The sequence below is a fragment of the Bison bison genome, unplaced genomic scaffold (assembly GCF_000754665.1).
Source record: "Bison bison bison isolate TAMUID 2011002044 unplaced genomic scaffold, Bison_UMD1.0 scf7180017864172, whole genome shotgun sequence".
Lineage (NCBI taxonomy): Eukaryota > Metazoa > Chordata > Mammalia > Artiodactyla > Bovidae > Bison > Bison bison.
Window position 1 is genome coordinate 3662503 of NW_011494744.1, and position 13015 is coordinate 3675517.

The 13015-nt window shown below is 43.2% G+C and overlaps 1 protein-coding gene across 1 annotated transcript; it reads left to right on the forward strand.

Moving 5' to 3' along the window:
* Window positions 1-421: 421 nt before the first annotated feature.
* Window positions 422-10028, forward strand: ANKRD1 (ankyrin repeat domain 1 (cardiac muscle)). The gene is made up of 9 exons (XM_010842210.1): window positions 422-751; window positions 1425-1604; window positions 2492-2629; window positions 2969-3076; window positions 4558-4656; window positions 6173-6271; window positions 6379-6477; window positions 6613-6711; window positions 9185-10028. Exons 1-9 carry the CDS (start codon window positions 725-727, stop codon window positions 9293-9295), a joined length of 960 nt encoding a protein of 319 aa, XP_010840512.1. The 5' UTR covers window positions 422-724; the 3' UTR covers window positions 9296-10028.
* The last annotated feature ends 2987 nt before the right edge of the window (window positions 10029-13015 follow it).

A 13015-nucleotide genomic window follows, 5' to 3' on the forward strand; every position in this document is an offset into this window, starting at 1 on the left:
GTCATGTGCTAATTATGGCCTGTGACACCGTGAAATAAAACTGTATTACTGAATGCTTTCAATTTCTTATAATGATGGTAAGGTGGCCTGTCATGGGGCCTTTTTAGCCCTCGACATCACTCCAGAGGATTCCAAACAGATATAGACAAGGGCCATTAGGACCTGAGTCCTTTCCTCTCGGGCTGTTTACCCACGGGAATAGGATGTCCTAAAGCAACACTTCCCCCAAGTGACGTGTTGATAAGTCTGGTTATCAGAAAGATATTACTGGCGGTGTGATACGCAGGGCATTTACATTTTCTTGATAGGATTAGTCATATGAAAGCTGACAAAGAAGGAAAAGGAGCAGCGGTGTGGCGCAATGTCAACAGACAGCTGTCCTCTGGCTCCCCGATAAATAGGATGACTTGCATTGCTGAGCGGTGTGGTCACTGCCAAAGGAATGGCCCTCTCACATTTCTTCCTGATTCACATATTCAGTGGGGTTACTTGTCATCCCCTCCCTCCCCTGCTTCCCAGACACTGAGTCTGAAATGAAAAATTCACCTGCCTCTGAGTTGGCCCCAGGAGGGAGGGGGGGCAGGGGTGTTACTTGGGTTCCCAGGTTGGAAGATTATCTCACCCAGCTCTAGCTATATAAGCTCACTGGAGCAGATGGGCTCCCCAGGGCAACTCAAGGGTTCATTCCTCAGGAGGAAAACAGACTGACGAACTTCGGGTCAACATGATGGTTCTGAAGGTAGAAGAGCTGGTATGTAAAGCACATTATTTTTATGCAGTGAAAAATGGTGCAGCCTTGACTTTTATTTGAAAATTGAAATGCTCTTTTCTTTCAGGCATAATGCACAGGTATTCTGAAAAATGTCATATGTGGAAAATGGTTGATTTATGTGATGGAATAAGTAAAATTAGAAAAAAAGGAGCTGGCAATAATGAATTCTCTACATATTCCCTATTTATTATCTTCTCCTTTGGTTTTATCACTAAAGTGTGGAATCATGTACAGTAATCAAAATGCCTTAGGGGAGAAGTTCTATTGCAACAATATATATCTGGAAACCACAGGAAGGCAAGGGATCATCAAAAGTACTGAAAAATGAAAGAATTTTAAAATCATCAGTGGGGATGGGGGGAAGAGGTTGGGATTTTCTTAGGAGAAATGTGATTAAATGGATTAAAAGCAGATTTAAACACATCAACCTAACCTAAACCTTGATTTAACCAATAGAAGAGAACAAGTATCTAAAGGTATTCCTGGAACACTGGAGCAGCGCATCACAGCCTGAGCTCTGAGAGTGCATTGCTCTGAAGCCACTGTCAGCAGGGAGGAAGGGCCCAGGGACCTCCTGCAGCATCCTTTATGGAGAAGGACCCCAGGACAACGGACTCTGTTATTCTGACCCGGCCACCTTCTTCCCTTGTAGGTTACAGGGAAGAAGAAAGGCAGTGGGGATGCTGGGGAGTTCCTTCCTGAGGACTTCAGAGATGGAGAATATGAAGCTGCTGTCACTTTAGAGAAGCAAGAAGACCTGAAAACACTTCCGGTCCACTTTGTCAGCCTGGGGGAGCAACAGTGGAAAACTGAGAAACAGCGAGAGGCAGAGGTAAGGGCCTTCTGGGAGGTTCACTAGTGGGAGGTTGGGGAGGGCGTAGAGGACACAGGTGCCAGATAGCAAGGAGAAAAGAGAGAAACCAAATAAATGCAACCATCCCAAAGGTATTTCTTTATCAATTTCTAACTTACAAAGAAGCAACTTCTATGGAACAGGTTGTAGAAAATAATTCTTTGGCAAGACTATGACCTCTGGATTCCAAATCAATCACCGAATGGTTTTTGACTGTTTTGACTGAAAGACTTGGAAAGAGAAAAGTGTCCAGTGAATTTCTGATGTCTTATATAGTCTAATTAATCCCAAGGAAGGGAGCCTTTTTTTCCCTCAGTAATGTGGTTCATGGATCATTGTTTGACTGTGGCAACTTTTCGTGTTGAGAAAATGTGTTGCTGGGTGAATTTTCATTACTTACTAACCACAGATGTAGTCCCCAGACAGTCTGTTTCATGAGCGCTGCTCAGTGAGCTACCTAAAAGACACTGGCATAGAAATTTTAAGAGTTTGAAACTTATTAGTAAAGTCTTTTCAATTAAAAAAATTCATGAGCATGATAAAAAAATTCTACAGAAATCTGGGGTCTGTTTATGGAAATAATTACAAAATCATCACTTAGAAACTAGATTCTATCTTCAGGAAGAAGCTGGTGCTACAAGCAAGGGAAGTGAAGATAAAGGCAATTAGCTGAAAAATTTGACCCCTAAATACTTGAATAAGAAATCACTAAATCCAAGTCAAAGATTTATTATAAATATTTTTTTTAATCTTTTTGCTCAAACTGTTCACATACTGAGCTCAGACCTTGCAGCTTTTGTTTTGACACAACCAGAATGCTTGTCAGTAGAACTCACCATATTTTGAAACATGCATTTCTTTTTTAGCTCAAGAAGAAAAAACTAGAACAAAGATCAAAACTGGAAAATTTAGAAGATCTTGAAATAATCATTCAACTGAAGAAAAGGAAAAAATACAAGAAAACAAAAGTTCCAGTTGTGAAGGAAACTGAACCTGAAATTGTGGTAAGCACTGCTGGGTTTCCTTATGTTGTGGGGGTGGGAGTTGGTTGCTCAGTCATGTCTGACTCTGCAACCCCGTGGACTGTAGCCTGTCAGGCTCCTTTGTCCATGGAATTCTCTGGGCAAGAATACTGGAGTGGGTTGCCATTTCCTTCTTCAGGGGAATCTTCCCAACCCAGATATTGAACCTGGGTCTCTTGTATAGCATGCAGATTCTTTATTGTTTGAGCCACCAGGGAAAACCTTGGCATTAGGCTACAAGCAAATAACTATCTGTGGAGGGTTTGACTGAATGTCGGAAAGCCCATGGTAACTCTCACATTGTTTTCTTTTAAACTTTAGACAGAACCTGTGGATGTGCCTACATTTCTGAAAGCTGCCCTGGAGAATAAACTGCCAGTAATAGAAAAATTCTTGTCAGACAAGAACAATCCAGATGTCTGTGATGAGGTAAGGCTTATACAAAGCACCGCAAAATCCAGCTTGTTAATTTTGTGTTTCTTATGCTTTACTGCAGCCTTGCTAGTTTGGTGCCAGAAATCAATCCACCTGAAACCGTCGCCCCAGCTGTTGCCACATATGCCAGTAGCATAACAGGGGAGTGCAGTGGGCCAGAAAAAGAAAATGCTGGATCAGTGCTATGGATTGCATTATTTTTTTGCACTCTCATTTTCTTCCCACTGCTTTTTCAGTTTGCCTTTAATTTTGAGATCTTTGGGATAGACTTTTAGTATGGCAGGACCAACCACTCATGACTGGAGAAATACATTGTTAGCATTAGCTTTGACTGGACCCAAATATATCAGCTCTACACAGGGAATCTCTAGCCCGGAGTTCAAGTGTCAGTTCTATCAGTAGTCACTTATTTGATTCTTGGCAGCCAATCTGCATTTTCTGGACCTCAGTTTCCTTATCTAAAAAGAGAGGGCATTGGAGTGAAATAATGCCTAATAGTGTTCCAGCACAAATAGCCTATTAATCCATTTGCGTGTGAGCTCAGGAGTCTCCGACTCTGCGACTGCACAGACTGCAGTCTGCCAGGCTCCTCTGTTCATGGGATTTTTCAGGCAAGAATACTGGAGTGGGTTGCCATTTTCTTCTCCAGGGGACCTTCCTGACGCAGAGATGGTATCTGCTGCCTCCTGTGTTTCCTGCATTGGCAGGCAGATTCTTTATCACTGAGCCACCTGAAGTGAAAGTGTTAGTTGCTCAGTTGTGTCTGACTCTTTGTGACCCCATGGACTGTAGCCAGCCAGTTCCTCTGTCCATGGCATTCTCCAGACAAGAATACTGGAGTGGGTTTCCATTCCCTTCTCCAGCGGATCTTCTCGGCCCAGAGATCAAGCCTGGGGTCTCTTGCATTGCAGGCGGATTCTTTACCCTCTGAGCCACCAGGGAAGTCACCTGGGAAGCCCATTAATCCATTATTTGAAGCCAATTTATCAGACATCACTAATCCTTTTTTGACTCCTTTCCCCTATGAACTGGAATGGGGAATCATTTCTGAAGCTGAAAGAAAAATGTCTTCCGTTATCTTAAAAATGAATACTTTTTGATATTCAACCTAACAGCAGTCCCAAAGGAAGGAAATGGCCTGAACTACATGGCAGATACTACAGAAATCATGAGGGCACAAAACACAAGAAAGGGAAGTGTCAGCACTTGGGTAGTTTTGAATCTTTAAGTCCATGTGCCTCGATGAAGACCTCTAATCACTTAGAAACGTGTATTGCAGGAGACGCAAATCTCAGTTGCAGAATAATGGTTCCAGTCGATAATTTTAGTAAATTTGACATTTCTAACTCATAAAAAAGAACTCAAGTTTCTATCAGCTAGGTCATCAGAATCCCTAGCTTCCTATTTCTTAGAAAGGATTTATACTCATTTTTATATGCATTGTTCTCTCTCACTCTTTTTAAAATCTCTGACAGTATAAACGGACAGCTCTTCACAGAGCATGCTTGGAAGGACATTTGGCAATCGTGGAGAAGTTAATAGAAGCTGGAGCCCAGATTGAATTCCGTGATATGGTAAATATATCTCTTTGTTTGGAAATGAGCCAAAGTAAGTAGACTATGTGAAGCTTGAGAAAACCTACCATGAAAAATGGGGCCAGTTGTATTGAAGATTGATCTGAGAGAACTAGGCAGAAGCTTATTTCTCCATACAAAGGGAAGTTGGGAGATGGACTAGGTCACGTGAAAAGTATTTTCCATATATACTGAAAAGGAGAGGAGTATTTCAGGGAAAAGAAGGAAGTGAGAGCTGTTGGACAGAATTCAATATCCTCATCAAAGACTCGGGTCGTTATCAAGTCAGTAGCCTTACTGAGAAGTAATACAGTCAACACTTGCCTTTCAGCATCCCCATCCTTCCATCATACATGGCCACCTGCTCCTGACCTTTGGCTGCCAGCAACATCTCAGAATTCTCTGGCTGCACACCTTATTTGATAGATGCTGACTGCTGTCAGTGAGATTTGGGGCTAGACTGCACACAAAATGAATTGCATCTATGGGAAGTGGCTGCTATTCAGATTTCAGTAATTCAACCACTGTGATTTCTATGCAGACCAGTATATAGCATATCCTATGAAATGAAGATTGAGGCTGGGGAAAAAAAATGCTCTATTTATTTAAATATAGCTCAATTTGACTTTTTAAGCAGAGTGGAAAAGGGACTGGAAAAGTCCAAAGGATTTGGCTAAAACTGAACCCAGAAGATACACACACAGAAAAACAAGTAAACAAAATATAAAGTTTGCGTGGAAAGACACAAAAATTCATGAGCATGATATTTGGAGGGCCAAGGATATACCAAATTTTCTAGTATGATTAAGTGCAGTAACTACAAATGAGGACGGTGGAGGCAGATGACAGTGTGCTAGCAGAGAACCAGGAAGAGACGAGGAAAAGACAACAGGGACACAGGAAGAGGCGTCAGATCCAGATGAGTATCTTTTGGAAGGGACTACTTCTTTTCTGCCAGAATTTTAAAATCCGTACATTTGTCTAGAACTTTTGAGTTTATCTGGCAAAAGTGGTTTAACGTTCCAGGCACACTGTGGGTTGGGATAACTCTTCTGCCACTTACTAGCTGTGTTTCCTTGGGCAAAAAATTTGAATAGTTTGGCGCCTCCTTTTTCTCATTTGCAAAATGAGCACAGGAACGCCCACTTCACAATGTTGCTGGGAGCGTCCATGCGTCTGAAGTATGTGGCACCATGTGGGCACCACGAAATTCTCAGTACATTTTAGTTCTTATCCTCTCTTAAAAAGATTAGGTTTCTTGAGAACCTCCTAATGATGCAAACATGCACACAGATACATACACAGGAGAGCATACACGTTCGCACATTTTTGCCGAAACATTTGGCAAGAGATTTGAACTACAATAGTTAGAACTGGCAACCTAGACCAGGACAGCCCAGTGCCATCACAGATGCCCTAGCAAACCTGGTATTCCTAGGTCTTAGAAACCAAGAACTAATTCCTCTGACCAGGTTCTTCTTCCACTGAGTCATGTCCTTTCACCTCCCTCGTACAGCTTGAATCCACAGCAATCCACTGGGCAAGCCGCGGAGGAAGCCTGGATGTCTTAAAACTGTTGCTGAACAAAGGCGCCAAAATCAGTGCGCGGGATAAGGTATTTCTCCTACTCCCGTTCCCCTCCTCCCCTTCACACATGCGTTGGGGTCTGGGACAGCCTTTGTCCTCACGCCCAGGGACCCAACGGGCTTTTCGATTTCGTAGTTGCTCAGCACCGCGCTGCATGTCGCGGTGAGGACCGGCCACTACGAGTGCGCAGAGCATCTCATCGCCTGCGAGGCAGACCTCAATGCCAAAGACCGGGTGAGTAGGCCGGCAGAGTTTGGCCTCCTAAAACCTTCACTCATTTATTTGGGATCACTACCCCTGCTGGGCATCTTTTCGGGACCCACTTCCTGGCCTCAGGCCCACCTTTAGCCTATTCACTCTGTTCTCTAGGAAGGAGATACTGCCTTGCATGATGCCGTGAGGCTGAATCGGTACAAGATGATCCGACTCCTGATCACGTATGGTGCCGACCTCAACGTTAAGAACTGTGTAAGTACTCAGGCAAGGGGCCTTGTTTGCCGGCTTTCTAATGAACAGAAGTATGGCTCACATACTTGAAAATAGCCTTACAAAGGTAGCATTTCGGGGGTCTTTTGATGATTTAAATGCCCTGTTCCTTCCCATAAGGATATTGCTGACCTTGGCAAGGACTCAGGTCATCTAGTCAGAGATGGGGAAGCCATAGTGCCTCCTTTGCCCTCAATGCCTAACACAGCATTTAGGAATTCTTTTAGAATTTGGTATTGAAAATAAAAGATGGTCAAACCACCCACCTTCACAGACACAAGCAGTGTCTGCCTTGGCCTGGCTGAGTTAGGCCGGAATAGTCAGGAATAAAGACACCCACCATTCCTGAAGCTCTTGAAAATTCCACAGTGGTCAGTGCAGCCAAGGGTCAAGGAATTCAAATGATTCAACACTGAATCCGAGTAATTGTGAATAGTCCTTCCCCTCTTAAAATGGCATGAATGCTACCACTTTCTTACAGAGGTAGCCATGCATTTGCCTTTATTTTTGAGCTAATTTCTATTCATTCTCCTCTTTGGTTTAGCTGCACATCCCTCAAAATAGTTTCTTATATTTAGGCCCAGAAAATGCTTGTATAAATCCCTTTTACAAGTACATGTTAATTTAGCTTCATCTGTAAGCCAGGGAATGTAACCAGATTTTCCTCATGGTCCCAATTCCTAGTCAAGCATCATCTAATACAAGCTTTAAAAATACCACTGGGAGGAATGAGTGTAAAGTACTGAAGAAGTAATTTGAAAGAGGCTTTTGGAGAATCACTTTACAAAGAAAGGGGAAAAAAAAAAAACCCAGTCATCTTTTACTGTGAATCATTTTCTCCTCTTACAGTGTTACTATAAGACTGAGAGGAATACTTCATCATTCCAAAAAGGAAAATAAAACTGTCTTGGTGACAGGAACAAAATAAATGCAGATAGAGACTGCTTGGGTTGGGAAAGTGTTAACAGTAGGGTCCTCTCATCCTTGATATGGGATTGATCTTATCAAATAATTTAAACCATCAGAAAGAGTAGATTCAACAAAACCCCTAAAGCTGCAGAAAATATAATTTTTTTTCAGGCAGAGATCAAAAGCATATAGATTTGGAGAGACTGTGTAAGTCGCCAGGGAATCACGAGATAAATTTCAATACAAAGGAGTTTAAGGAATTCATGGAAAAATAGCCCTAAATATACAAATAGGCCTTAGAGCTCTGTATTTTCAGTAAGACCCCAGCATAAAGGTTCTAGAACTATAAATGTCATTGACCCAATGGATGGATATTTCCAAAAAAGGATGTTACTGGACACCATCTTGAAGGGAGTTGTAAACAATACATTACTGTATCATTATTGTATCATTGTCCCAAACTGTCTTCACATCTGCTGCTAAGTGTTCCCCAGGGCACATGCTACAGGGTGAGAAGGTCCAAAATTAAGGTTGAAGGGACGTTAACTCAAATCCGCCTAGGGCCCAGGCAGATCACATAAATGACTTTATGGTGGCTGCAGGCTCTGTGCACATAAGGTAGTGGTCCTTCCCTAATCCAGTCCCTTCTTGCTTCATGAAACCATGGATATCGTGCTGCCAAGCCTTCCAGTTTTTTTCAGAGAGATCACAGATTCAATTGGGAAATCTCTTAATTTCCAACTGTTGCCAATTAATTCCAGTTTTTTAAAACTCTAAGCTGTTTGGGCCAACACAGGTCTCCAGACTTATTTGCATCTCAAAGCTGCCAGTTTGCAATCTCTGGGATAAAGAGAGACTTCTGAATAGAGATGGAAAATTTTAGGACTTCTCAAATTGAGAGGCAAGAATTGAGAGGTGACATAATTTTAATTTTTGTAAATATCTTGAGACGTAAAGTAAAAAAAAACTTGGTCTCAAAAATCATTGATATTATCTCCAAGAAAAATAAATTTCCTGGGAGAGCCCAGCGTAACTTCTGAGCAGCTGTGAAAAATCTACTCCCTGGAGTGGTACCTGTGTAATTAAGCCAAGGTGTTGCAGCAGCTCATATCCCACCAGTTTTTATCAGTCAGGAATCATTTTCCAAACTGATAGGAACTGGTTTTTGACCAGGTGGATACTGCTACCTCTCCATGCCCATTCTGCAGTATACTGTGTAAGTACAGAGGCATCTTTTGAATTTCAGGAGTTGGCTTAGGCTTGCTATTTAGTGTCAAGGGACTCGGGATTTTTACCAACACCTGGGATAGTCCCACAGGGGGGCAAATAAACCAAACACTGCTGATCTTAATTTGAAATGCCAGAAGCATTCCTGTGAGAAACAGTAAAGGCCTGGTTTGAAAATAAACTGCAGATCATAGTGGGAACCATAAAACACCTCAGTAACATACACCTATCCATTACCTCATCAAATACACACACAGAGGAGAAGAACTTATAGATGCCTTCAACCTGGAAGTCAAATTCCCTCCTCTGTTTCGATTAGGCTGGGAAGACTCCGATGGATCTGGTGCTACACTGGCAGAACGGAACCAAAGCAATATTTGACAGCCTCAAAGAGAACTCCTACAAAGCGTCTCGCATAGCAGCATTCTGAGAAAAGCGATGACAAACGATTCCATTGGCTGCTCTGTACCAGCACATGGAAGGCGTTGCCCCAAAGAGCGACTCGTAGAGAAATCCAGCTTCTGTTTATCAGCCTGTTGTAAAGTGGCACCTAATGAGGTTTGGAGCACAGGGATGTAGGCATTGACGTTTTCCTTAGTGAAACTCACTCTATTTATTTGTATTTATTCCAGTTAACTTATTTATTTATTTACTGCGATACCACCGATACTCAGATCCTTTGTGATCATTCATTTGGTGAACAAGCTTAGTTTGTATGTGACACATCAGAGCCTCCCCGTAGGTAGTTCTTAGACTATGTTAACCAGCAATGCCTATGATGTATCACCTCGCTCAGGTGAGATGTTTCAAGGTGATTTTGAAAGACGAAGGGGATTACTGCAGCCCTCTTTTCTCCTGCATTTTTAATGCTGAAGTTTGAGGCCATGGAAAGCCTGTAGCAGCAGAAGGGGAAACAGAATGAACGTGATTCTGGGAAGACAGTAAAGCTGGCCATTTGACGCCTGGGCCTGGTATTTCTTCCCAAGTATGTACCAAGGTGAAGAGAATGTCTTGAGTGTAAGTGGAAGGAACATGGGCCACTGTGCCGTGCAGAACCAAACGTGCTCAAAAAAGTGAAACTAACTGCAAATTGTAAATGTGTAAATGTGTATTATGTTGTATGTATATTTTATATTCATAATAAAAGCAGATTCTAAACCTCTTTCCTTCTTTAAGTCTGGTGGAAAGGCCATTTAGATGGGGTTATGTCTTCCAAGCTTTTCAGATTATGAATGTTCTGTAGAACTGTACGTACTTCTCAGTATTTCATGTCTACAAAGATCACCTGAGAATCTTGTTAAAATGCAGATTCTGACTCCTCCAGTGGCCGTGGGTGGGGCGTGAGATTCTGCATTACCGACAAGCCCCTGGGCGATGCAGAGGTGATGGTATATCACAGTCTTCAATGAGCAGCATGGCTGTGAAAACTATGAAGATACACAGGAGTTCAAGCTCTTTGGCCCCAGTGATGGGGAGAAAGGGACCTCTGGTGGGCAAAATGATTACTACAATTTAATGAGTCCTTAAAACGTTCCAACTGGGGTTTAACTAATCTGAGGTTTAACAATTATTGTGGACACCAGCTACTAGTGTCAAAGCTGCCCGAGAAAAAATGCACCTGGCCAATGATTGTTGACCTCCAAGGAGAGTGATTTTGTCACATGCTTGGCCAGGTGCTATGACCTGTGATGAGCAAACCAGATTGTCCCTGTCCTGCCTTCCTGGGATTATTGTTGGTCGCTAAGTCGTGTGCGACTCTTTGTGACCCCATGGACTGTAACCTGCCAGGATCCTCTGTCATGGGATTTCCCAGGCAAGAATACTGGAGTGGGTTACATTTCCTTCTCTAGGGGAATCTTCCTGACCCAGGGATCGAACCTTCATCTCCTGGGTTAGCAAGTGGATTTTTACCACCGAGCCACCTGGGAAGCCCCCTATTCTTAGGACTTGCTAGGAATATTAAAGAAGTGATCACAGAAATAAATACATGGTAACAATCTGCAATAAGTACAAAGAAGTAACAAGCACAGCATGCTGAGAGTCTAAGCTGAGGAGGCTCATCATTCCATGGGGAGGTGCGGGAGGGAGTTTCTACAAAGACTTCTTTGAGGTAGGGGCCTTCCTGGAGGAGTCTGAAGGATAAACTGGAGTTACAGGCAGCAGAGAGAATGTAGAAAAGGGCAAGGTTATGGGGGAAGTTTGTCACTTGCAGAAATGTTTGAAGGCCAGGGTGAAACATCTGTGCTGGTAGCCCTACCAAAAACCACTTTGCTGCTGCTGCTGCTAAGTCGCTTCAGTCATGTCCAACTCTGTGGGACCCCAGAGACGGCAGCCCACCAGGCTCCCCCGTCCCTGGGATTCTCCAGGCAAGAACACTGGAGTGGGTTGCCATTTCCTTCTCCAATGCATGAAAGTGAAAAGTGAAAGTGAAGTCGCTCAGTCTTATCCGACTCTCAGCGACCCCATGGACTGCAGCCCACCAGGCTCCTCCGTCCATGGGATTTTCCGGGCAAGAGTACTGGAGTGGGGTGCCATTGCCTTCTCCGAAAAACCACTTTAGATAGTGTAATACTCATGACCTCTCAGCTATGTCGCCAACACTTTGAGGGTGTGCAGGCACAATCCATAACCAGAAGATCCTTCAGTTAGCCGATCATGGAGTTGTAAGGATGGTGTGAAATATTTCTGTGCCTTTTCTATCCGGTCTCTGAACAATCTGTAGCATCCACCTCTTGGGGGCCTCAGGAGCTTCATTCTGTTATATCCCTCCCTCTCAATACCCTTCTGCCACCCCCTGCCCTCCCTAGAGGATCCTGCTGGCTCTAACCCATCAGATCCTTATGGTTCAGGATCCTTTTTTTTCTAAGCAAAGCAGCTGCTACACAGGCAGCATCTCCCTTGCTACACTGACGTCTCCCACAGCACAACTTGGGTGTGTTATTATGTGGCCAAGTTTTCTATGTCTTCCTCAAGTTCCCTTCCCCACAAGAATTGGAAGGTAAAGGAGAGAAGGAAGTAAGGGCTTAAAACACTTTTGTGTTCCTGCATATGAAGATTTGCACTAGTACAGAAGTAGGGGGCATAAGAATCAACAGAGTAAGTTTCATTATAGCAAGGGCAACTCAGTGACCTTTGCTACTTGAGAAGATAAACACTTGAGGCAACAGCCTTCGTTTCCGTCACACAGGCGGTCAACATTTATAAGCTGTCTTCCAAGCCGAGCCAGCTCCTGGCCCGCAGTCTGTCACCTGTCACGTGTGTTCTTTTATCCGTGAAGGGAATGTCCCACTGGCCAGTGGGGAGCCTTGGAAGTTGTTGTAGTCTTGCTCTTGGCCTCATCCCTCTTTCAAATGACCACGGGACTGCTTACCAAGAATACTACCCAAGGGGCTCTGTTATCTGTCCACTTCCTCTCGTCCTAGGGGCCACTCCTAGTTCAGACTACCTGTCATCTCCTTGGTTACGCAATGCCTCAGCTTAACTTTCCTCCAGTGTGTTCTTCAAGTTGCAGCCAGGGTGATTTTTCTAAAATGCAAATCTGGTCATTCTTCTCTACAGAAATTTTCAGTGACTGCCCATTGCCCTCAGGATGAAATAAAAATGCCTTAATGTTTTTGAAAACTCTTTTGAAATCTGGCTGCTGTTAACTCTTCATTCTCATCCATTTCTCGTTACTTTCCTAGCTAAACAGTAAATTTCAACTCAACTGAATTTCCAGTTTCTAAAAAAAGCTCTAGGTACCAGCTTTTGTTCTCATATACTGTGCCAACTCCCTGGAAGGCTCTTCTTCCCACCCCACTGCATAATTTCTCCTCATATCCCCCTTTTGGGGTAGCTGTTCATCCTCCAGGAAGCCATCCTTGATCCTTACTTTGACTTTTTAGTCTCGTGTGTTCTTGCTGTACTTCTTTTTCTTTGTGTCCTAACGTCTATCATGCTACCTTTACCGCCTAAATGAAAAATGTCTTCTCCCCTTGAACAAGCAACGCATGCTCATTAATAAGCTGACTATGGAAATGACTAATGAAAACAAACATTCCCTATAACCCTAATTTCATGGCACTGATTATTTCTGTGCACATTACGTATGGGCACCATACACTTAGCTTTATAACTTTATTGCCAATTGAACAACTTATTCTAGACATTT

Coding starts and splice junctions, on each gene's coding strand:
- ANKRD1 (XM_010842210.1), top strand. CDS start 725: ATGATGGTTCTGAAGGTAGAAGAGCTG. Junction 2,630..2,968: donor AAACTGAACCTGAAATTGTG/GTAAGCACTGCT, acceptor TTTAAACTTTAG/ACAGAACCTGTGGATGTGCC. Junction 6,712..9,184: donor ACCTCAACGTTAAGAACTGT/GTAAGTACTCAG, acceptor TGTTTCGATTAG/GCTGGGAAGACTCCGATGGA.